At 49.7% G+C, this 21993-nt stretch overlaps 1 protein-coding gene across 2 annotated transcripts; it reads right to left on the bottom strand.

The window, feature by feature from the left end:
- Positions 1-859: 859 nt before the first annotated feature.
- On the bottom strand, positions 860-16926 carry TOMM34 (translocase of outer mitochondrial membrane 34). Of its 2 annotated transcripts, XM_045082165.1 has the most exons (8): positions 16660-16926; positions 12909-13008; positions 11649-11801; positions 8377-8546; positions 5474-5621; positions 1978-2104; positions 1643-1758; positions 860-1121 (listed from the first exon to the last, which is right to left on the bottom strand). In XM_045082165.1, the coding sequence occupies exons 1-7, from the start codon at positions 16784-16786 to the stop codon at positions 1654-1656; spliced, it is 930 nt and encodes a 309-aa protein (XP_044938100.1). In that variant the 5' UTR covers positions 16787-16926; the 3' UTR covers positions 860-1121; positions 1643-1653. The 2 variants fall into 2 exon arrangements, with proteins under 2 accessions (XP_044938100.1, XP_004746430.1); XM_004746373.3 differs by having other exon boundaries at positions 860-1758; positions 16660-16925.
- Between the last annotated feature and the right edge of the window lie 5067 nt (positions 16927-21993).

The following is a 21993-nucleotide window of genomic DNA, read 5'->3' as shown; positions in this document are numbered from 1 at the left end:
CTCGGTTGGTTAAGAGTTTGCCTTTGGGGGTGCTTGGGTGGCTCAGTGGGTTAAAGCCTCTGCCTTCAGCTCAGGTCATGATCCCAGGGTCCTGGGATCAAGCCCCGCATGGGCTTTCTGCTCAGCAGGGAGTCTGCTTCCCTTCCTGTCTGTCTGCCTCTCTGCCTACTTGTGATCTCTCTCTGTCAAGTAAATAAATAATAAAAATCTTAAAAAAAAAAAAGAAGAGTTTGCCTTCGGCTCAAGTCATGATCCAGGATCCTGAGATCGAGTCTCACGTCATGTCAGGCTCCCTGCTCTCTGGGGAGTCTGCTTCTCCCTCTGCCCTTCCTCCCACTTGTTCTCTCAAAATCTTTAAAAAAAAAAAAAGCAGGGGGAACAATTTGACTAGACACAGACTAGGAAAGTACTTTCTGGGCCCCGTCCTCGCCTTCTCCTCCCTGCTGGGGCCTATACAAATGTCTGTGGTGTCTGCTTGGCCAGCCTTACTGCTCTCCTCACCAGTTAAACTCCCACGTTAGAACTCAGTGCAAGCTTTACTTCCTCAGGGACCCCTTTCCCTCCCAGGGTCTGGCGGGGAAAGCGCTGTGTGACGGTTCTAGAGCGCTTGCCTGGCTACAGTTTGTTCTGGGGATCTCTGGTGACCACTGTCCCTGCCCACCGGAGCCTCAGCCCTCTGAGAGCAGGGACATGGCTGGTCACCGATCTCCCCAGCACTGTACACAGAGCCTGACCCGTGCAGACACTCCAGGAAGTCTGTTCAACAAGTGTGCAAATGCTCAACGCGCTGTAGCTCTTTATTACTGCAAAGGTGCAGGCACAAAGCTGAAAAAGCACAAACATGAATACAGTAGGCATCTATGTACCAGAAAGATGTTTAATGCAATAGCTTGAATACGCAGTTCAACAAAATCAGTCGTTAAGTTCAAATTAACTTCACGTTACAAAGAACCTAGAAGCTTGGAGGGGGCCACTGTTGAGGTCAAAAGAAGTCCCTGCCCAGAGTGGAAGGACCCGGACTTCAAGAAGGCCTTTCTCTCCATCCCACCTTCAAGAGCGGCCACACCTCCGGACTCTTAAAACCGCTTGGGCACCTCCCCGCAGGAGGCCGCGGCGCAGAGCTACGGACAAGGCCATCCGAGGGTCAGGATTCCGCGTCCTCACCAAAGCAGGGCCCAGCCAAAAGGCACTGGAGCTCAGAACAGAGGGAACTCTGCCCGGGACAGGGCGGGGACAGCAGCCCTGGAGAACCAGCTCAACAGGCTGCTCTGGGTTCTAGTTTATCCCTCCTGCCACCCCCCCACCCTCCAACCCCCGAGCTCAGTTTGCTCAGATGAACCACAGTGAGACGGGTCTGGTGCAGCTAGAAGGGCAGCCGTGGGGAGCACGGCTGGGGCAGGGACAGAGCCAAGTGCTCTGCCAACTGTCCAAGGCAGGCGGGGAGTAGGGACCGTTCCAGCAAAACAACAACATCTGGGGTTTGTTTTTTTGTTTTACTACTCTGAGCTTAATTTGAACAAGCAAAGCCTCTTAAGGGGTGGGAAGCCGTCACCTCTGAGTCACATCCGAGCTCACTTGGGGGTATGCTGAGTCCCAGGAGCAGGCCTGGAGGAGGGAGCTCGGGCAGAGGTTTCCCGCTAACCTTCTGGGTCTTTAGTTTAAGCTCTGGTTAACTTCCTGCTGCAACTTCTGGGCAGGGCCGTTTCTCGGCTCAAGCTGCAGAAGACTGTTGATGTCTTCAAAGCTGGATTTGTAGTCCTGAGAGGAGAGAGCAGGGGGCGAGGACGGAGGCCCGACCGAGGCCGGCCGGAGCGGCCAGGGCGGAGGGTCTTGAACCCCAGCCTGAGGGCCTGCCTGGAGCCACCAGGGCTTCCCTGGATGGGGAGGGACGTGGCCCCCTCCCCCTCACCCAGCCTACGCTCTGGAAGGGCCACCCCAGGCGCCTCAGCAGGTGCCTTTCAGTCAGGCTTTTCTTACCTTGAGTGCCTTGTAGGCTTGCGCTCGTCTGTAGAATGCCTTCACGTTCTTTCCATCCAGCCTGAGGGCTTCTGTGCAGTCCCTCACTGCTTCCTTGTACTGCTTCAGGGCCAAATGGCAGAGCGCTCTGATGGGAAAGGCCAACGGAGGTCTCAGCCCCTGCTTAGCACCCCCACCCCCAGCCGTGAAGTGGTCAGAGGGGTGACCTTGGAGTTGACAAACGGGGCTCTGAGACGGTGGCCACACAGCTTCCTCACCCTTGGGGGGAGGCTGGCCCCTCTCCATAGCGGGAACCCGCGGGCGCAGCGCGGGGTGGGATGGGGGTGGGGAGAGGCCCCCTGGGGAGCCCGGCTTGCGGCCCTCCGCGTCCCTCCACGTCCTGACCGTGTGGCTCCACCCCTCAGGCCACCTCACGCTCCCAGCCTGTTTTCTTTTGCTCCCGAAACCTCCCCCTTGATGGATTAAAGAGTCATCCAGGGCACTGGACCCTGAGGATGCGCACGTGGGCACGTCAGCGGGAAGGTGGAAGAGGTCTGCGGCGCACGCTGAAATGCGCCCCAACTAGGAGGCGCCAGTCAACGGCTCCACAGCGACAGGGCAAACGGAGCGAAGCGTTAATGGGGAATTTAGATGGTAGGTGGGTCAAAGCACAATTCTTCCAACTTATAGTGAGAATTTTCATAATCATGGGAAAAAACCAGCTGCAGACGTCCATACGACGAAACGTTCTGCATCTACAGGCGGAAAAGGTCTGTGCACCTTCCCCATTCTTTTCTCCAAAGATGGCCGCTAAGAACAGGTGTGCTGGCGCTCCCTCTGGGCCTCCCTCCATCCCGCTCAGCATCTCCAGCGGGAGCAGCATTCACTTGGTCGGATGAACCAGAACTTATTCTACCAATTCCTTATCTGGAGACAGTTTTCACTGCTTCCAGTCTGTGAACCAGACGCTGCCATCAGCGCCCTTGTGCATACAATTCAGAGGCCTGCTGGGAGCGGACCGCGGGTCAGCGGATACGGGCGCTTAGAATCTCGACTGCTGTTGCCAAAATGCCCTGCGAAGGAGCTGCTCTCTGAGGCACCATCAATAACATTCTATTTTCCTGTAACTGTACCAACCCTGGGTGTCAATCTTTAATTTCAATCAATAATGGAAGAAAACAAGGTCCGTTTTAACGTAATTGCTCAGTATTTTTACATAAGGGTTTTTAACCTTATGAAGTCGGACTTACCTTTCCTTTAATGAGCGCTCTCGTTCCTATCCCCCACTCCACAACAACTCCATTTTAATAGATTTCCCACTGCAAGATAATTAATCTGTGCATTCTTCTAGAACTTAATGGTTTTACTTTCCACATTTGAAACTGTGATCCACTTAGAATTTCTTTTAAAATATGGAGTGAGATAGGGATTCAGGTTTATTTTTTAATTTTAAATGAGACTCTTCTGAAGGTCCATTCAGGGCAAGCTGTACGTGCGGGGCACCCGAGTGATATTAACTGCACAGAGAGAACGGGAGGAAGCCAAAGGCAATGCCCCGGTGCACAGAGCTTCAGACACACAAGGCAGAGCATTTCAGTGGCATCCAGGATATATAATTTCAGCCACAATGGAGGGAAAATTCAGTTCTGTGTCAAGTTATCAGTCCTCGAAATTAAATTTATAAATTCAGGGGCGCCTGGGTGGCTCAGTGGGTTAAAGCCTCTGCCTTTGGCTCAGGTCATGATCTCCGGGTCCTGGGATCAAGCCCCACATTGGGCTCTCTGCTCATCAGGGAGCCTGCTTCCCCCCCTCTCTCTGCCTGCTTCCCTGCCTGCCTCTCTGCCTGTCGAATAAATAAATAATAAAAATCTTCCCAAAAAAATTTATAAATTCAATGTAACCACAACTAAAAGCCCACCAAGATACTTTTTGGAGTCTGTCAAAAAGATCCTACTAGGTTTAGCTAGAAAAACAAACCTGGGAAAAGAGCCAGTGATGCTCTGATTAAGAACAAGGAGAAAACCACCCCTACAAGAGAGTATAAAGCACTAATAATTAAAACAGTGTGGCACAAACATACTTGCGTGAAAAATCATATTTAAACAAAACAAAGCATTGTCTTGAATACAGTAAAAATTCAGGAAACTAGACTATTAGAGGACTCTCGCAGTATCAGACAAGTGAGTCCAGCAGGCCCAGAAATAGGGTTATTAAAATGCTGCTGCAGAAACTTAGAACAGATGGGCAGCAGCCCTTCCTTCTGGTGAGCCTGACAGACTGAGGGATCCCTGGTCTAATCAGCCAGTAAAACCACAGGTTCCAAATGCCAAAATCCACACTTTAAAATGAAAAGTTCTCTCTTGAACTTATTTGACAGCAAAACCTGACCTGCACAGGCCTGCGGTTACTTAGTCTGAACACTGCCCCACATGAACATGGACTGTCCCTGTGTTTCAGGCAGAAATGTTAACAATGAACTTCAGCTACTGCCCCAGAGCCTGTGGGAGTATTGTGTGGTCCCATGTATGAACCATATGACCTTACTCAGATCTGGAACACATTTTTATCCCAAGAATTTTGGATAGGAAATGGTGAGATTATAGTAAATCCAAGATTTTTTAACTAAAGAGTAATAGTATGTGTATGTTAGCAGGGCGGGAGAAACAATTGATAACGTTTTTATAGTAAATCTTTTATAAGCAAGATTTGGCTCAGAGATGGTCCCTAGGTGAGTGTTCCAAGCTTCTGACAGTAAAACTAGTAGATCTCATCTGAGCCAGGTTGCAAGTCTGTCTCCACCATTTACTGGCCAGGTGAGCAGAGGTGAAGACCTTCCAGCTCTGAGCTTCTGATTTCTTGACTTGCAAAGGGGAAGGCCACGGACCAATCAGTATGCCTGAGTGTGTGTAAAACCGTGATTCCCACCCAGTAAAGGGACGGTGCCCCTCGCCGTCGGTAGAAAGAACCAGCAGCCATGGCCACAGCCCGTGGTCCGGGTTGTTCAACTGGGCCACAGGTCACACCCTTCAGGCTAGGCGAGACCATCTCTCTTGCTCCCAGGTCAGGTGACAGGGAGTCCACACCCTGGGCTCTGTCCCCATGCGGCGACAGGGCCAACCCTCCTGACGGGAGGGTCTGGGGAAGCCGTGGGGTTAGGCCAGGGGGAGGGCTACGAGACACGTGCTGAGGCCATGTTTGTGTGGCAAGCACACTGCTCTCACTCACAGAGTGTGCACAGCTGGACGGTTAGCGAAAGCCTGAAGAGGAGGGAGGAGGACAGAGCCCAGGCCCCTTGGGGGCATCGCTCAGTTTCTATTCCTTTAAGAGAGTGAATGCCACTGGCTACACCTGCCTCCCGGTGACCAGAACAACCAGGTACACCTACTCTGAGGTGCGACACACTGAGTCCACGAGAGGAATGAAGAGGCCACCCCAGTCCGCAAGCAGATCGGGGCGGGGGGGGCGGCGACAGCCAGCGTCCCGCGAGCCCCCAGGGCAGCAGCTGCGCGGAACATACCTGTTGCTGTATGTGGCGGACTCTATGTCACTGAAGGACAGGCTTTCACTGTACTTCTCAATAGCTTTCTTATGGTTCCCCTTCTTTACAAGCTCATTGCCTTCTTCCTTCAGAATTCTGGCTCTCTCCACATCCCCAGCAGAAGACACTAGATGCAAATTCAGAAGAGGAAAGAGCCATGGAGCAGGTGCCTGAGGGCCATGAGGCCTCACTGTCAGCGATCCTCTCCCACGCCCCCTCTCCAGACTCCCTACACTGCTCTAAAGCAGCATCCCCAAGGAAGGCGTCTCCCACATGGCTTCTGGGAAATTAACAGGTTCTCAGTCGGAGGCTGGGGACTCCCGACGGAAACACACACAGACACACACCTCAGACAGATATGCGGTAAAGGGCACGCTGAGGTCTAGTCCCGGCAGTGGCCCTCAGCAGCCGGGGACCTCGGGTGACCTGCCTATGTCTTGGGGACCTCAGTTCGTCTGTACACTGAGGCGCTAGCAACCCGACCCGGGGCCAGAGTCAGGACAAAACCTGAGTGTGCCACAAAGTGCAGAGCACCCTATCAACTTAAAGCAGGAGAGGAAGTAAGAATTTAAAGAAGCATCTGAGAAAGAAGGGTGTCGCTCCCCAGCTCTCTGAAGACGGCCGAGGAGCCCACTGTTCCTCCTCTCTGCTGTTCTGAGCCTGGACCTTCCCTCACCTGCCCCACGCAGCTGGGCCCCAGTGCAGAAGGACAGAGACATGAGGCGAAACCCGGGCTGCTGGCCTGGCCCTCGGCCCTTCACTGCACAGCAGCGACCACGCTCCAGCCCCAGCTCCCAGCTCACCGGGTTTCTTTAATTTTTAAAAACTATCTTTATAAAATCCTGAATCTTTATGACGTCGGTAAGGTTTCAGGAACAAAACTAACACCCTTACACTCTTCAGAAACAGAACAGTTACTGAGACTTTTAAAGCCCCATGGGGCCCCCTCCCCAAATCAACCCACCCCTGGAGGAAACCGTGATCCCCAACCCTGTGCTTTCTTCCCCCCTTTTCCCTTGGTAGCTTAACTATATACGATAGTTCCTATAAACCATTTGCCGTTCGTTTTTTTTTTTAATTTCATATGAAAGAATAAATGATTCTAAGTATTCCTATTCCTCTGTGACTTGGCTTTACTCCTTCCCCTCAGCACTGTGTTCCTCAGACTCCGCTGTACTGACCCGTATCCCTGTAGCTTGCACTCACTGCTCATTCATCCCTTCTGCTTGGAGATCTGCGCCATTGCCAGTTCTGTTGTTTGTGGTTGCAAACATCCTGCTGTGAACCTTCCTGCCCTCTCCTGGGTGGGTTGCAGTGTCCATACCCCTTTGGCTTTCCTCAGGCTCCCCAATTCCACACAGCAGGCCTGGGGCCTCCCACAGCTCCCCAGCAAGAGCCACGCACTGCATTCTCTAGCTCTTTCTACTGACTATCAGACATTCCCTTCCCTTCCTCACCTGAAGAACACCCCCGTCAGTCCCCCTCAGCATCTAGCTCAACTGGTCACCTCCTCCGGGAGGCTTTCTCTGACTCCTCCAAGCGCACAGGTGTCAGTTCCTCTCTCGAACTCCCCAAATACTAAAGGCTCTAAAGCATGTGTCCTTCCTCCTGTATTTGGAAATGCTGTTTAGGTGTCTCCGTCTCTTCTTATACTGAGGGCTTCCTAAAGGCCAAGACTGCCTGTCCTCTCTGTGTCACACTGGAAATACATCGCACAGAGCTGGAAAATACATGGGCCAGTGACTCTGAAAGAATGAAATACTTAGTAGGTGCCCTGAAGCCATCTAGTTCGTTAGCACCCCACATTTCCATTCTGGAGAAGAGTGGGAGACACTTAGCAGGTTCCCACAAACCAGAGTGAATGCTACCCACGGCCAGACCCATTCCCTTGTGGGCGGGCAGGGGAGTGATGCCGCCCTGCACTGCCAGCACGGCGAGCCTAGAGCGCTCACCCGCTGCACCTGCTCTCCTCAATGCCTAGACTCACTGGGCCCAGCTCATTCCCCGGGCGCTGTTGAACCGAGGCTTGAAGAATGGCCCTTCCTTTTTACATGCTTGAGGTCAACAGCCCCCGTTTGGGGGCTCCCTGGCTTGGATCTCCCCTCCCTATTCCATCTCCAGGGCCCCGCGTGGTGTGTATGTTCCTGGGGAAGCAGCACCCTCTCACTATGAAGGTGGAGGCAGATGGCTTAGGGCCACAAAATCTCCCTGGCCCCAGTGATCAGTTCCTAGAGAATGGCCTGTGACCAAACAGGCCAGAATACACTGAGACAGTGTATTTAAAGGGATTTAAAGGAAAGAAACCCTCTCTTAGGGAGCTCTTGGAAGAAAACCCACCTTTTTCTTTTCCTCTGGGCCACAAGGCATGGCATATGGGGACAAGGCCAGGAACTACTTTATGGCTACTTTACCCCTGGGAGGGAAGACTACCCCAGGACAAAGCAGACACACCAGAGAAGAATGCTGAGACAAGTATCAAGGAATGGAGTCCAAGTCTGCTAATGTCGTGAGCTCAGGGTAGGAGCAAACCTACCCTGAATCTGAACTCATAACTTTTAGTTAAATGAGCCAGTATGTTCTCTTTGTTATTTTTACCACGTTGAGTTTTCTGTTCTTGTCACCAAAAACATCCTGGATCATCCATCCCCAGTGCTGCCAGAGGAAAGAGAAGGGAACTAACGCTGTATACCTATGCGCCAGGCCGAGCGTCCAATGTGCCTTTTCTGACTCTGAATTGGGACAGCAGTGGGCGGGCTTTCTCACTGCCTTCAGGATTTAACTTTTATAGCTTGGCTTTAAGCAAGGTCAGTTTTTACAGGATTACTCTGAAGGTGGTGGCCAAGGGGAGATTATAACACTGTGGGCAGGAAGTCACAGCTTACCTCTGCCCTTGGTGGTTGTGGCTTCTCTGAATTTGCCCTTAGTGTTCTCTTTGTGGTACTCCAAAGGTGAGGAATCCCACCTCTTCTGAGCTGTGACAGGCACCAAGGGGATAGAGGGCAGCTTCAGACGCCACTCGGGCCCCAGCGAGTCCATGAGAGCTCTGGTCATTCTGGAAAGGCAGAGAAAATTACAAGGAGGTTTCTGACTGGGTCAAGAAGATACCCCTCTTCTCAGAAATCCAGAGGGGATGTGTGAGAGCCACCATCCTTTTACAGCCTTGTGACGCACAGCAGGAAGGGGACACAAGTCTGAACCATGACACGTCCGCCCTTCCTGGCCCAGACTTGGCCACACTCTGTTAACTTCAAGGCAGTGATGGCTGCTTGTTAAGGGTACTCAAACCTGGGGTACCTGGCTAGCTCAGTGGGTTAAGTTTCTGCCTTCGGCTCAGGTCATGATCTCAGGGTCCCGGGCTTGAAGCCCACATCGGGTTCTCTGCTCACAGGGAGCCTGCTTTCCTCTTCCCCTCTGCCTGCCTCTGCCTACTTGTGATTTCTCTGTGTCAAATAAATAAAATCTTAAAAAAAAAAAAAAAAAGTAACTTATTTAAAAAAAAAAAAGGGTACTCAAACCTCACCCCCGAAGGACCACACATGCCCCCAAGAAAGGATCACACGTCTTATATTTTGTCAGTGGATCTATTACAAGGCCATGCATGCACCTGATGTATGACTAACGCTCAGAGATTTTTATAAAACAGGTTATTCTCAAATTTTGAAATCCTCTAGTGCTTCCCACTTCCCTAGGCTGACAGGACCCGAGATCTGGTCCCCTGCTCCTCCCCACTTCTACCGTGTGCCGCATTCCCTCTTGATCCATCTGTTCGAGCCTCTGCCCACGCTTTTCCCTCTACCTGGAATGATGTCTTCACTTTCCACCCCCCCCCCACCCCGCCTTCTGGGCCCAGATAACTTCCTTCAGATGCTGCTCCGGGATCACGTCCCTTTGGTTAAGAGATCTCCAGCCCGTAGCACATCACACGACACCCACCCGGGCCCCGTAAGCCTGTGCTCCCTCAGTGAATAAAGCCAACCGTATGCTTTCTCTGCTCCCACGACTGTGCTCCCGTGTGACTAGAAGGATGGTGTCCCAGATGGCAGTCACTACCAACTCACGGTCTCTGACTAAGGCCCTCCAGCTGTCTTCCTGACTAGCACAGCTATGTCGAACCTCTACCCTCCTCAGCCCGGCTCCCTTACCCGCCCCTCCTTTTTCAGGGCAAAGTTCCAGGTCTCACAAACGCAAACCCACCTGCGCGGGCACTGAATCCTTCCTAGTTCTCTCCTGTCACACGTGAAGAAGTGACAAGGCCAGGCACTCCCCCTCAGCCCTGGGTCTCACCTGGCTTTGCCCCCGTCAGGAACCACAGCCCGTCAGTCAGGAACCACAGCCCGCAGCTCTCTAGCGCCGGCCCCTCTCTCCACCCACTCCACCAGGCCACATCTCACTGTTTGCTCACTTCTACCTCCTGGAGACCCCACCCTGCTGTTGCTGCTGGACTCCTCTGCCTCTTCACGGCCGGCCGGGCTTCTGACCCGCCGCATGCTTCCATATAACCACAGTGACTCTCTTTCTTAAACCCACAAGTCCACTTCACTCATTGGAACGCCTGATGGGAATGAGGTTTTCATTCTTCTGGAAATACTTCTTCCCTAAGTGCTCCGAGTTTCCTCCTCCCCTCCAGTTGCTGTCCCCCTGAAGTCCCTCAAATGTTGCAATTTTCAAAACGCAACCCTCTTCCCCGGGCTCACTTGCTGTGGGGGTCTCTTTTTCTCCCACAACTTCAACCCATCTCTATGCTGATGACCTCGAATCCATAGTCTGCCTTATATTTGTCTCTTTTGCTCCAAAGCCCATGTAGATACCAACCACTGTCCTCACACCTCTCATCTCACGGTCCCCTGCGACCTACCGTGTCACCCACCAGGACATTTCTTCTATTCTTCCCTTCTCACTAACCCCTCCAAATTCATTGAACTACTACCCAACTGTCCCCAAAACTGGCCCCACTGTCCTGCTTCCGCTATCTCCACCATCTGACTTACCGCCTAACCCTCTGACTCCGCTCTCCTTCACGTCATCCAGCAATACAAGAGCCAGTGAGCTTTTTCTCTCAAATCTGCTCAAGTTGCTCCCGTGCTCAAGACCCTTTCACAAAACCTCACTGTGCCTGGATTAGGTCCGGGCTCACCTCACACATCTGAGCTGAGCTCCTCACCAGCAGTGCCAAGTGACATGGGACTTCTCAAAATTCCTGAAACACATCATCCCAGCTCACCCTGGCAGTTGCCCTTCCTGCTGCCCTGGCCCCAGGTCTCTTCATTTCTCAGCCTCAGCTCACCTCCTCTGCAAAATCCTGACTGGCTTCCTCCTTCCTCCAGGGAAGGTTAGGTGCCCCTTTCTGTCCCCTCAGCCCCCTGGGCCTCCTCCTACCACACCACTCACCACACAGTGGTGTGTGTGGCTATGACTGACTGGGGTTCCCCAAGAGACCGGGGGTTCCATTAGGGCAGGAAAAGCTATGTGTCAGACATCAGCCCAGGACCTACTGCAAAGTTGGGGACACAGAAGTGCCAGATTCTGTTGAATGACTGAATGAAGGAGACAGAAAACAAGTCAAGCTAACAATGATACACTTAACACATGCCACGAAGTCCTTTGAAGGGTTTGCTGCGAGTGTGGTGGTTGGCTCTGTAGCAGCCCATGCAAAGAGGAGAAACATGACCAGTTACACAAACAAAGGTAGCCACGAGGCAGAAACAAACCACCACTTAGAAGCCCAGAACAAAATGGCGCCCAATGGGCCTCGAGGGGGCATCACAGTATCAAAGGCCAACCTAACTCTGCAAACACCACCCTATAAGCCTCGTGTCCTGGCTGCCTGCACCTGTATCCTACTCTCCCCACTCTAGTTAGGTCTGTGAAGCAAGCGGGGTCTTCCCCAGGGCACCTGGCACAATCCCTTACACAGAGCTCCAGAACTTGTTCCCACGTGAATGAACCTGAGCAGCCGGGCCATCGAGCCATCCATCCTCTCACTCTGACCCCGCAGGGCCCTGCTAACCATGACCGAGGACTCTCCTTCAGCAGCACTTTCACCACGTGCTCAGCAGGTCTCAGGGAACCCCCAGGAGCTGACCAAAGCCACGGTCCCGAGTGAATCCAAGAGGCCGGGGAGTTTCGGAGAAACCACTTGAGGTGTCAGGCTCACCTGTTGAGGCCTTCCACGGCTGACGCCACACTGTCATCGATCTGCAGCACGGTCTTATAGTCCACATAGGCCAGGGGGTACTTCTCCAGGGCCTCGTAGGCCGAGGCCCGCCGCAGGAGGGGCTTCATGCTGAAGGGAATCAGGGCCAGCGCTCTAGAGCAGGAGGCAGAAATGTCATCTGGCTGCTGAGGCACCAGGGCTCCCCCCACAGCTCCTTCTATGCAGGGTCATCTGCGACATTCAGCGTACAGGAGGTCACAGCTGGCACAGAAATGTAGCTAAAAAAGTCAAGCCTTAGCAGAGGGACTTACCAACTCAGACTTGAAGTGAAGAAGGGAGGAAGGGTAGAAAACCACTAAGGCTGTGAAATCCAGTTTTCTGAGTCACAGTCCCCCCAGATCAAGAACAAGCACCTGTGGCTTATACTCTCCCACGTGTTCCTACAGAGTCCGACCCGGGGGGACAAAGAGGCTTCGCCATCAGCTGGAGTGGTGTCTGAATTCCACCTCTGCCACCGGCCACAGAACACCAGGCAGATCACCTTACGGCCTCAGTCCGCTGCAACCCACTTCTAGCCTGGGCGGGACAGTCAACTTACCCCACAGAGCAATCATGAGCCCTCCGGGAAGGAAACCTAGCACGGGCCCAGTACGGAGCACCCGAGCACACGCCCCGGGAGCACGCTCACCTCTCCTCCTCCCTCAGCTATCACCAGGGCATGACCCCAAAGCGATGCCACAGGAGAGCGGGTCTGAGAACACACGCGTGTTGCCAGTTCAGGGAAGAGAAGAGCAGGCAGGGTCAGACTGGCCGCAGAAGAAAGTAGTACGACAAACTGCTCAACATCCTTTACACCTCGCGATCGACGGACGCCTTCTTCTCCTCGCTTCTTTTGAGGCGATTCAACTAACCTCTGTCCCTCTTCCTTTCCCTCCCGTACACATCCGCCCCAGAAAACACCAGGGCGAGCCAGTCCCAAGCCTGCACCTCACCCTCATCGTCAGGTCCCCGATCTCACAAGGCCCATAAGGCCCACCTCTAAGACCCCACCTAAGCCCACCCTCTAAGACTCCTACTCTGTTGGCAGACTCCAAAGACACAAGTGAGGGGCCGCAGGCACCACGTGGAGCCTCCTCCTATCCTCGGTGACCTGGTGACACTCGGGGACACTTCCTCCGCTGGGATCGATCCCAAGAAGAGAACAGGCCGGATGAACGCAGCCTCGGGTCCTGAGACCCTGGGGCTGCCCCGCCCACTTACGAAGTGCAGTCCTTGATGCAGTCCCTGCAGTTGCCATCCTTCAAGTGGCACGCTGCGCGGTTGGAGAAGAGGATGCTCTCTTCTTCCGGGTTCGAGCAGCCTGCCCAAGGGGAAGAGAAAGCACGAAATTCACAAGAGTGCGAAATGGACGCCCTGGGACTCTGGGGTGTATTTCAAACCCGGAGCTCTCTGGGCTTCCTGATGGTGCTTGTTGGTCTGAGGGGCTGCCAGCAAGCTTCCTGCCACTCACAGGGAACCAACCAACTTCTCTTTCGCTCACTCCAGCACGCAGGTCAGGACCAGGCAAAGGACAAAACATGAACCAGCTGGCTTCTGCTCAAGGATATCCATGCCGTAACTACACGTGTGTGTGAATTTTGTTACAAAAAGCACGTAAACCCAATGAGAGGGGTTTTTGAAAAAGGAAAAGAAAAATGTGATAAAAAGACTGAACAGGTCAGACAGAGACAAATCCTACCTGGTCAAATCAGAGAGGACTTTGCCAAAGAAGAGCCCTCTGGGTCTGGCAGGAATATGCAGAACTTAATCAGGGAACGGATTCGAGCGACCCAGTATGGAAGAGAATTATCAGACACTTTCTTAAAGGTAATCCTTATCCTCAGGAATCTCAGAAGCCCATGTCTTTTACTGTGTGGCCACAAAGATTTTCAATTTTAAAAAATAATTTTTTGGGGTGCCCGGGTAGCTCAGTTGGTTAGGCGTCTGCCTTGGGCTTAGGTTATGATCCCAGAGTCCCGGGATCATGCCCTGCATTGGGCTCCCTACTTACTGGGGAGCCTGTTTCTCCCTCTGACCCTCCCCCTCTTGTGCTTTCCTATTCTAACTCTCTCAAATAAATAAATAAAATCTTTTAAGAAATAATTTTTCAACCACTTCATACCCGCTAGCACAAGCCATCATGGAAAGCAAGCAAACGAAAAACTCCAAAAATTATTAGATGTTGACTCAGTAATTCTACTCCTGAGTATATACCCCAAAGAAGTAAAATAAACTCTTTCCTGAAAATTACAAAACATCCAGAAAACAGTGAAACAGATACTTGACATCCATCCCTGGACAGGGCAATACATTGTATTTGTTTCTAACCTCTTTCATTTTTGAGATGGCTAAAGCTCCACTCATCCTCACTCTTTTCTCTTTGCTTCCTCCCCAGACCCCCAGAGGTCAGCACAGTTCTGAAGTTGGTAGGTAACACCCTCCTGTAGTCATGCTTGCCTTCTTCTATTACCTTCGAATTCACAGGGAAGATCATATTCCATTTTATAGCTTTCAAAGATTTTTGAAATTAAGTGGCACCCCACTGCTTATCCTTCCACAACTTACTTTTTTTAAACTAAGTATGTCACCATACTGAGGCACGACAGCTTTCATTCAATATCAACAGTAACAAACCAATAAAATCAGAACGTCCCCCCTTATTTTGCCAGGCTCTGAGACAGCAAAGTACAAGAAAAAGTAGAATATATCCTTGCTCTTGAAGAATAAGCACAAGGACTCAAAATTCATAGTTATCTCAAGGCGCTAGAGCACGGATGCACAGAAGCAGCAGGGGTGCAGTGGGAAGAGCAGCAGAGGAGCCGAGGATCCTGCCCCTGAGCCCTCATGAGTCACTCAATCCCTCTGATCGCATGTGCTCCCCTATCGCATGAACACACCACTTTACAGACTTGCTGGAAGGGTTCATTTTGTTCGCTTACTCCCTGCTGTCCTTTCAAGATCAGCAAAGCTGATCCGAGAAATCAATGGATTTGCCCAGATATTACGGGGAAAATCAATAGCAAGATCGGAACCAAATGCTGATCCCCAACTAAATCTACACCAGGCAGCCCTTCTAAGGATCCAGAATAAATCCACTCAAAAGCACATGCTTTTGCAGACCAGCTGGGGTAGAATGAAAGAAAAAGGTAGAAAACCAATACCTCAGATTCATCAGTGACTTCATCAAATGAGGCTGAGATGAGGAAGTGGGCCTAAAGAGGAGTGTTCTAGAAAAACAATAGGGGGCCAGAGGGGGGCTTGAAATTACAAAAGGTCAAACAAGACAGATTGGACTTTGGAGAGGATTTGGGGAGAAGCCTGGAAAAATGATTCAAAACCTGGACTTGCAGATCAGACAGACCTGCTTTCAAATCCTGCCTCTGATATCCTCACTGTATTACCCAGGGTAATACATCTATAAGGTATCTTATCCTTGGTTTGTATGTAGACAAAAAGGAATGAAGTCTGTAGTGTCTACCACAGAGTAAAGCACTCAACAAATGAAGGAAGGCAAAAGGAAATAGGTACTACACGAAATGAGGGCTCATGGGTAAGGCACTTTGGAGGAGAGGTTTGGGCCAATGGGCTATGGTTGGTTAGAATGAGGCTTAACTCTTCTCCAAAGTGTCTTACCCATGAGCTGGAGGCTGGGAGAACTGGTAAAGGACATGCTGCTCCTCTGTTTAAAACAAAACTTGGGGCGCCTAGGTAGCTCAATGGATTAAGCCTCTACCTTTGGCTCAGGTCTTAGTGTCCTGGGATCGAGCCCTGCATCGGGCTCTCTGCTCGGTGGGGAGCCTGCTTCCCCCTCTCTCTCTGCCTGCCTCTCTGCCTACTTGCGATCTCTCTCTGTCAAATAAATAAATAAAATCTTAAAAAAACAAAAAACAAAAAACCCCAAACTCCCCAGTTGTCTACCATCATGGAATAAAATCCAAACTCCTTACCACAGCCTACTGTATAAAATGCCTACACAATACAGCTCTATCTAACTGACCTCAATATTTACTATTCCTCCACTGGCTACTATGCTCTGGTTCCTGCAACCCACTATGCTTATCCTGCCTGGGGGGCCTTTGGAATGAACAGTTCCCTCCACCTGGAATACTCATCACCCACAACTATGCACTTGGCTTCTTCTCATCATTCAGACATCACTTGAAAGGTCACTTCCTCAAAGCTGTCCTTGACCTTCCATTCCAAAAGAGCTCCCCAGTCACCTCTCTTACCAAATCACTGTGTCTGTCTTCTTTGCAGCCCTTATGGTTATCAGACAGGCCTAGTTTACATCTGGGTAAATTAAATGTGGTATGTCCATACAATGGAAAATTATGCAGCCTTTAAAAAGGAGGAAACCATCTGTCACATTGCTACAACATGGATTATAATCTCCTTGGGGCCATTAAGATAAGCAAACTAAGTCAGTCACAAAACACAAATACTGTATGAATGGACTCATAGGAAGTTAAACTGATCAAAATCATAGCTACCAAAAGTAGAAAGGTGGAAAAAAAGGGCTGAGGGGAGAGAAGGAAGATTAGTGTTTTAGTGGGTTCAGAGTTTTCACTGCTGCTGCGATCTGTTGCACAACAATCTTAATGTACTTAATACTCCACTTAAAGACGGTTAAGAAGGTAAATTTAATGCTGTTTTTTACTGCACTAAAAAAAATAGTGATAAAACACCCACTGATATGGAAATGTTTGGGATGAATCAGTAAGTGAAAAAGAACCAGTAATAAAACCGTATTACAATTAAAAAAAAAAAATAGCAGAAAGGGCTAAGGAAGTTTCTCGTAGGATGCCGAAGCGGGGAATGGGCGGGAAGGGTGCCCGGTGGGCCTGGTGAGCCTGCTGGCCCTGGGGAAAGCAAGCCGCAGGCACCCTGGGCAGGAGCGAGGTCTGGGCGGCCGCGGCGGGGGGCGCCGCGGGGAGAGGCCGGCCTGGTGGGGAAACCGGGGCCAGGGTCGTACCTTGCGCCTGCAGCGTCCGCAGCGCGCGGCTGTAGAGCACGGTGGCTTCGGCGAACTGGCCGTTGCGGAAACTCTGGTTGCCGGCGGCGCGGAGCGCCTCCACGGAGTCTGCGAGCTTGGGGCCCATCCCCGGGGCCGGGCCGGCGCACCGGGCGGCGCGTCCGTTACCGCGCTGAGGCGTGCGCAACAGCGTCCCGGCGGGAGCACCCGCCGGCGAAGATGCGACAGCGACCGCCAACCTGCCCGGGAGGGGGCGGGACGCGCGGGGCGGGGCCAGAGCTGCGCGCGCCAGGGGCCCTCCTGCGCATGCTCCAGTCGGGACTTACCTAGCGGAACGCTCTGTATGGTCCCCGTAGGGAGGATGAGAGCCTAAGGAGGTCAAAACTCTGGGTAAAACCATGAAAGAGGCCAGGTCCCTGCGGGCGGGGAGCTTACATTCTCGTGGGAACCGACAGGCTATTAACTCTTGAGCAAACGAAGATGATAATCTCATAATGTGATTAATGCTAGAAGGAAAACAAAACTGTGGTGTAGTGGAAAGTGACCACGTGGGGACTATTTTAGATAAGGGGGGTGGTGGGATGGGGTAGGCGTCTCTGAGGGACTAACGAGCTGAAGAAGCCTGAGAAGATTTAGGGAGTGTTGGTCCAGACACATAGCAAGTGCAAAGGCACTGAGGCTGGAAACTAACTGGTACCTAGTGCTCTGTAGATGTTGATTTAATAAATGAAGGCACTGATAGGTCCGTGAGGATCTTTCGCTGAGGGCAACTTGAGCTTATCTTCAGCGTCCTTTGACATAACTGTATGTCCCACTTGATGGGCCAGTGTTTTTAACTGCTTGTTGACCCTTGTGCACATGAAGCTGTTTCTCTTGCTTTCTAGCCTTCGCTTATGTGCCCCCATCCTGCAGTTGTTTTCCAAACACTTCCTGTTACCGGATTCTCACTCCACCAATAATCATCCATTCTGAAAGTTTTTCTTGAAGCCTCACATCTTGCCCCTGGTCCCTCCTCTGCTCCAATTGCTCCCAGAGTTTTTATCTCAGTTAACACTCTGTGATTGTCAGTTTACAGTTTTTCTCAAAGACTGTGAAGCCTTAAAAGGCAGGAAGTAGGTCTTTTTATTTTTATCTCCACAAGACCTAATCAAATCTGGCCCCAAACATGTAGTTATAAAGGTCTATTGGCAAACACGTGGTCTCTGCCCTCAGACATTTAGTTACAATTATTTGTGTAAACCCAACTCACCCAGACTATAAACTTTCTGAGGGTTGAGTGGCTGTTCCATCTGAATCCACGCAGTCCAGCGCAGGCCCCCCCCACCCCAAGGAAAGAATGAATTTAGTGTGGCGGGGAAACCCGACCATGCACATACACTGCTGGTTATTTACTCAACAGCTTCCATCTTTGCTTCCATAAGTCTGAATTCTTCCACTCCAGGGAATAAATCAGGATTTTGTTAACCCAATCACAGTAATCTCACTCCCTTTTGCCAATGATTGGTCAGGTGTGGACATACCCCCGATTTGCTCAGCAAGTTACAGAGAGTCTGCTGGGTCCTTATGGCAAAGCTTTTCCTCCCAGATAAGAGATACAGAATTGCAAAATAACTTTTTTTTCTCTCTCTCTTATGCTTTGGTTACTGTTGGGTTAAGGATATATACCTGGACATGTGGTAGTCATTTTGCAATTGTGAGGCAATAAGCACAGCTATGAAAAACCCATGTGCTGAGGAGGGCAGGAGGAGAAAGATGAAATTGACATTGGTGAGCCATTGAACCAACCTTGGAAGGACTGACTTCTGGACTATTTAATGAACAACAAATGTCATGGTGCCTTAAGCTGCCATTTAGATATTTTCCCCCCAGTTACTTGGAAGTGGACATATTCTTTTTTTTTTTTTTAAGATTTTATTTGTTAGAGCACAAGCACAAGCAGACAGAGTGGCAGGCTAGAGGCAGAGGGAGAAGCAGGCTCCCTGCTGAGCAAGGAGCCTGATGTGGGACTCGATCCCAGGACGCTGGGATCATGACCTGAGCCGAAGGCAGCCACTCAACCAACTGAGCCACCCAGGCGTCCCGAGGTGGATATATTCTAAATGGTATACCAGACAAGTACACCTGTGTCAAGCTCTATTTTCCAAAAATGACCAAACCAATAATTTCCAGTTCTCTGCTCTCTTCTAGAACCTGGCCACTCCCCCATCCAGAGATAGAGTCTATTTTAGCGCTCTTTGAAATTGCACAGGACTTTGGGGTCCCCTCAACAGTGGAAATAACATTATCTACCTTCCAAGACTATGCCATTAAAAGGCACTAAAGCTTCTTCCCAGCTCGCCCTCACAAATATCCTTCAGCACCTAGCCTTTATCCTGAGACTAAAAAAACCAAACAAACCAAAATGAGAAGTCCCCTCTACCCTCAGTGCTAAGTGAGCTCCCAGCCAACAGCAGGCACCAACTTATCAGACATGTGAATGAGGCATTTTGGATAAGAATACATCCAGAGGCACCTGGGTGGTTCAGTTGTTAAAGCGTCTGCCTTCAACTTGGGTCCTGATCCCAGGGTCCTGGGATTGAGAGACCCGCATCCGGCTCCCTGCTCAGTGGAAAGACTGCTTCTCCCATCCCCCCTGCTCATGTTCCCTCTCTGGCTGTTTCTCTGTCAAATAAAGAAAATCTTTAAAAACAAACAAAAAAGAATACATCCAAATGTGACTGACCCCAACTGACACCATGGAAAACGAGATGAACCTTACCTGTGGAACCATGCTCAAATTGTAGATTTATGGGGGAAGAGAGAGAAATACTGTTGTTTTATGCCACTAAGTTCTGGGAATGGTTTCTTACACAGCAATGGATAAATGGTAATCCTTTCCTACAATGCTTCCCATAAACGCAGGGCCGATAAAAGCAGAACTGAAAGAATTTAGGGGAGGGAGATATTGGGGAGTAGGGGCATAGTGAAAGTCTTTTGGGAGGTGATTTTTTAAAAACAATTGTATTGAGAAATAATTCACTAGCATATAATTCACCCATTTAAAGTTATGTACAGTTCAGTGTTTTTTATTATGTTCAGAGTTATATAATCATCACCACAATTTTAGAATATTGTCATTATCAAAATGAAACCCCACATCTTTTAGTCATCATACCCAGTTCTTCTACTCCATCTCCCCCATCCCCAAGCCCAAGCCCAAAGCAACCACTAATCTACCTTCTGATATATTTGCCTGTTTTGGACTTTTCATGTAAATGGAATCATAGGATACACGATCCTCTGTGATTGGCCTCTCACACACAGCAGTGTTTTCCCGTGTCACCCATGGTGTACCATGTAACAGAACTTCATTCCTTTTTATTGCTGAGTAATAGTCCATTGTATACATTTTGGGTGTATTTATAATAAATATATTACATGTATTTATTTATATTATTTATTATAAATACAAATTATAAGTATCATATATTTATATATAAATTTATAAAAATTATAAATATAAATAATTTATATTATTATACATATATAAATAAATTTAATGTATTTATTATAAATACATTACATGTATTTATTTATACATTTGTCAGCTGATGGACATTTGAGTTCTATTTTTTGGACAGGAAGTAACTTTTTTTTAGGAAGTAACGTTTTGATATTTATTAAGACTTCATCTCTCTGAGTTAACCATCTCATCAAAGACGTATTTAATATGTATGCAGCTTTAATGGGGGAAGGAATAGATATTACAGCTGTAGTCTCCTGAATGAAGTAATATGCACAGACATGATTATTGGACATTCATTTTTTGTTTGTTTAAACATTTCTTTTCAGGGTTAACTGGTAGTTTCTTTTAAATAATATCTCTGCCTTAGTTGGTTGAGAAACACTGGTGAGTAAAGTCGTGTTAGAAACAGGACAATCTTATATTTCATTGAACTGAGCCAGGCATAGCCGATACTTTTATATGCTGCTTCCAAATAATGAACCAATTGGTCTTGGGGAAAGAAATACAGACAGCATCATAATTTGTCAATTTCCAGTTCTGGATGCTTTTCAGTTCAGGTGTATCAGTCATGACCTTATCTGTAAACATACTCCGAGTAAGATGGCTTATGGAAGGGATTTGAAATAAGAAGTTAATTCAGGGAATTGGTTTCAGAGGTGACGGAAGAGCCAAGATGCCAACAAGGAACACTGAGGGATCCCAAAGGCCAGCAGCAGCAGGAATACTATGCCCAGGACTTGAATATAAAAAGGAAATGGTGATGATGTGGCTTGGAGTTTTGGGGTTGGGGAGCCAATGGCCAAGAAAGAATGCTTGATACATCTTTGGTGCAAAAAGGTGGGTTTTATTAAAGCATGGAGATAGGACCCAGGGGTAGAAAGAGCTGCACTGGGGTTATGAGGAGTGACTAATTAAAGACTTTTTTGGGAAGATTTTATTTATTTATTTGACAGAGAGATCACAAGTAGGCAGAGAGGCAGGCAGGGAGAGAGGAAGGGAAGCAGGCTCCCCGCTGAGCAGAGAGCCCGATGTGGGGCTCAATCCCAGAACTCTGGGATCATGACATGAGCCGAAGGCAGAGGCTTAACCCACTGAGCCACCCAGGCGCCCCTAATTAATGATTTTCTGTCTTATGGAAGGGAGAGTGATGTTAGGGCTCCAGGAAACTGAGTTTATAGGTTTCTGGAAATTGTTTTTCTCTTTCTTTTTAAAAGATTTTATGTTTTATTTGACAGAGACAGGAGAGAGGGAACACAAACAGGGGGAGAGAGAGGGAGAAGCAGGCTTCCCGCTGGGCAGGCAGCCCAATGGGATCATGACCTGAGCTGAAGGCAACACTTAACAGCTGAGCCACCCAGGTGCCCCAGAAATTGCTTTTTTCTTATAAATCATTAAGACAGTTGCAAACTGAAGGAGACTGTGTCTTGTATCCTGCATGACTGTGATCTCCATCAGTTAACCATTTTTTCTTCCTTTCCTTTGTTCTAGGGCAGCCGGGATGCCAGAGGAATGTCACACATATCCCACGGGGGTGAGGGGTGTGGAGGGGGGAGTTGAGGAGTGTTAGCTTGTGCTTTGCCTTTAGTTTGCCTCTGCTCTTTCAGAAGCTGCAGAGTAGGAGCTGGAGCCACGTCAGGATGCTCTAGGAGGAGCTGAAGACAAAATTACTGTTGGATACTTGATCAGAAGCAAAGAAGAGAGAGAAAGACTGGCTTCTCTCTTAGTTTTCTGTCTTTGGTCTCCTGACAGTGAACCCAGCCAGAAGTCAGCTGACATGGGAACTTGAGAAGTGAGCTTACAAGGACTGGTCTTTTCCCCCAGGACTTCTT

This window comes from Mustela putorius, unplaced genomic scaffold, assembly GCF_011764305.1.
Source record: "Mustela putorius furo isolate JIRA1106 unplaced genomic scaffold, ASM1176430v1.1 tig00000592_pilon_pilon_pilon, whole genome shotgun sequence".
Taxonomy (NCBI): domain Eukaryota; kingdom Metazoa; phylum Chordata; class Mammalia; order Carnivora; family Mustelidae; genus Mustela; species Mustela putorius.
Note: the sequence above shows the minus strand (reverse complement) of the source record. Positions and strands in the feature narration are given on the sequence as shown.

Bases quoted from the DNA above. Each gene is read 5' to 3' on its own strand.
- TOMM34 (XM_045082165.1), bottom strand. From the start codon at position 16,786: ATGGGCCCCAAGCTCGCAGACTCCGTGGAGGCGCTCCGCGCCGCCGGC. The intron at 11,802-12,908 runs GTAAGTGGGCGG...CTCCTGCTCTAG, and splicing joins TGCATCAAGGACTGCACTTC to AGCGCTGGCCCTGATTCCCT. The intron at 5,622-8,376 runs GTAAGCTGTGAC...ATTTGCATCTAG, and splicing joins CACAACCACCAAGGGCAGAG to TGTCTTCTGCTGGGGATGTG.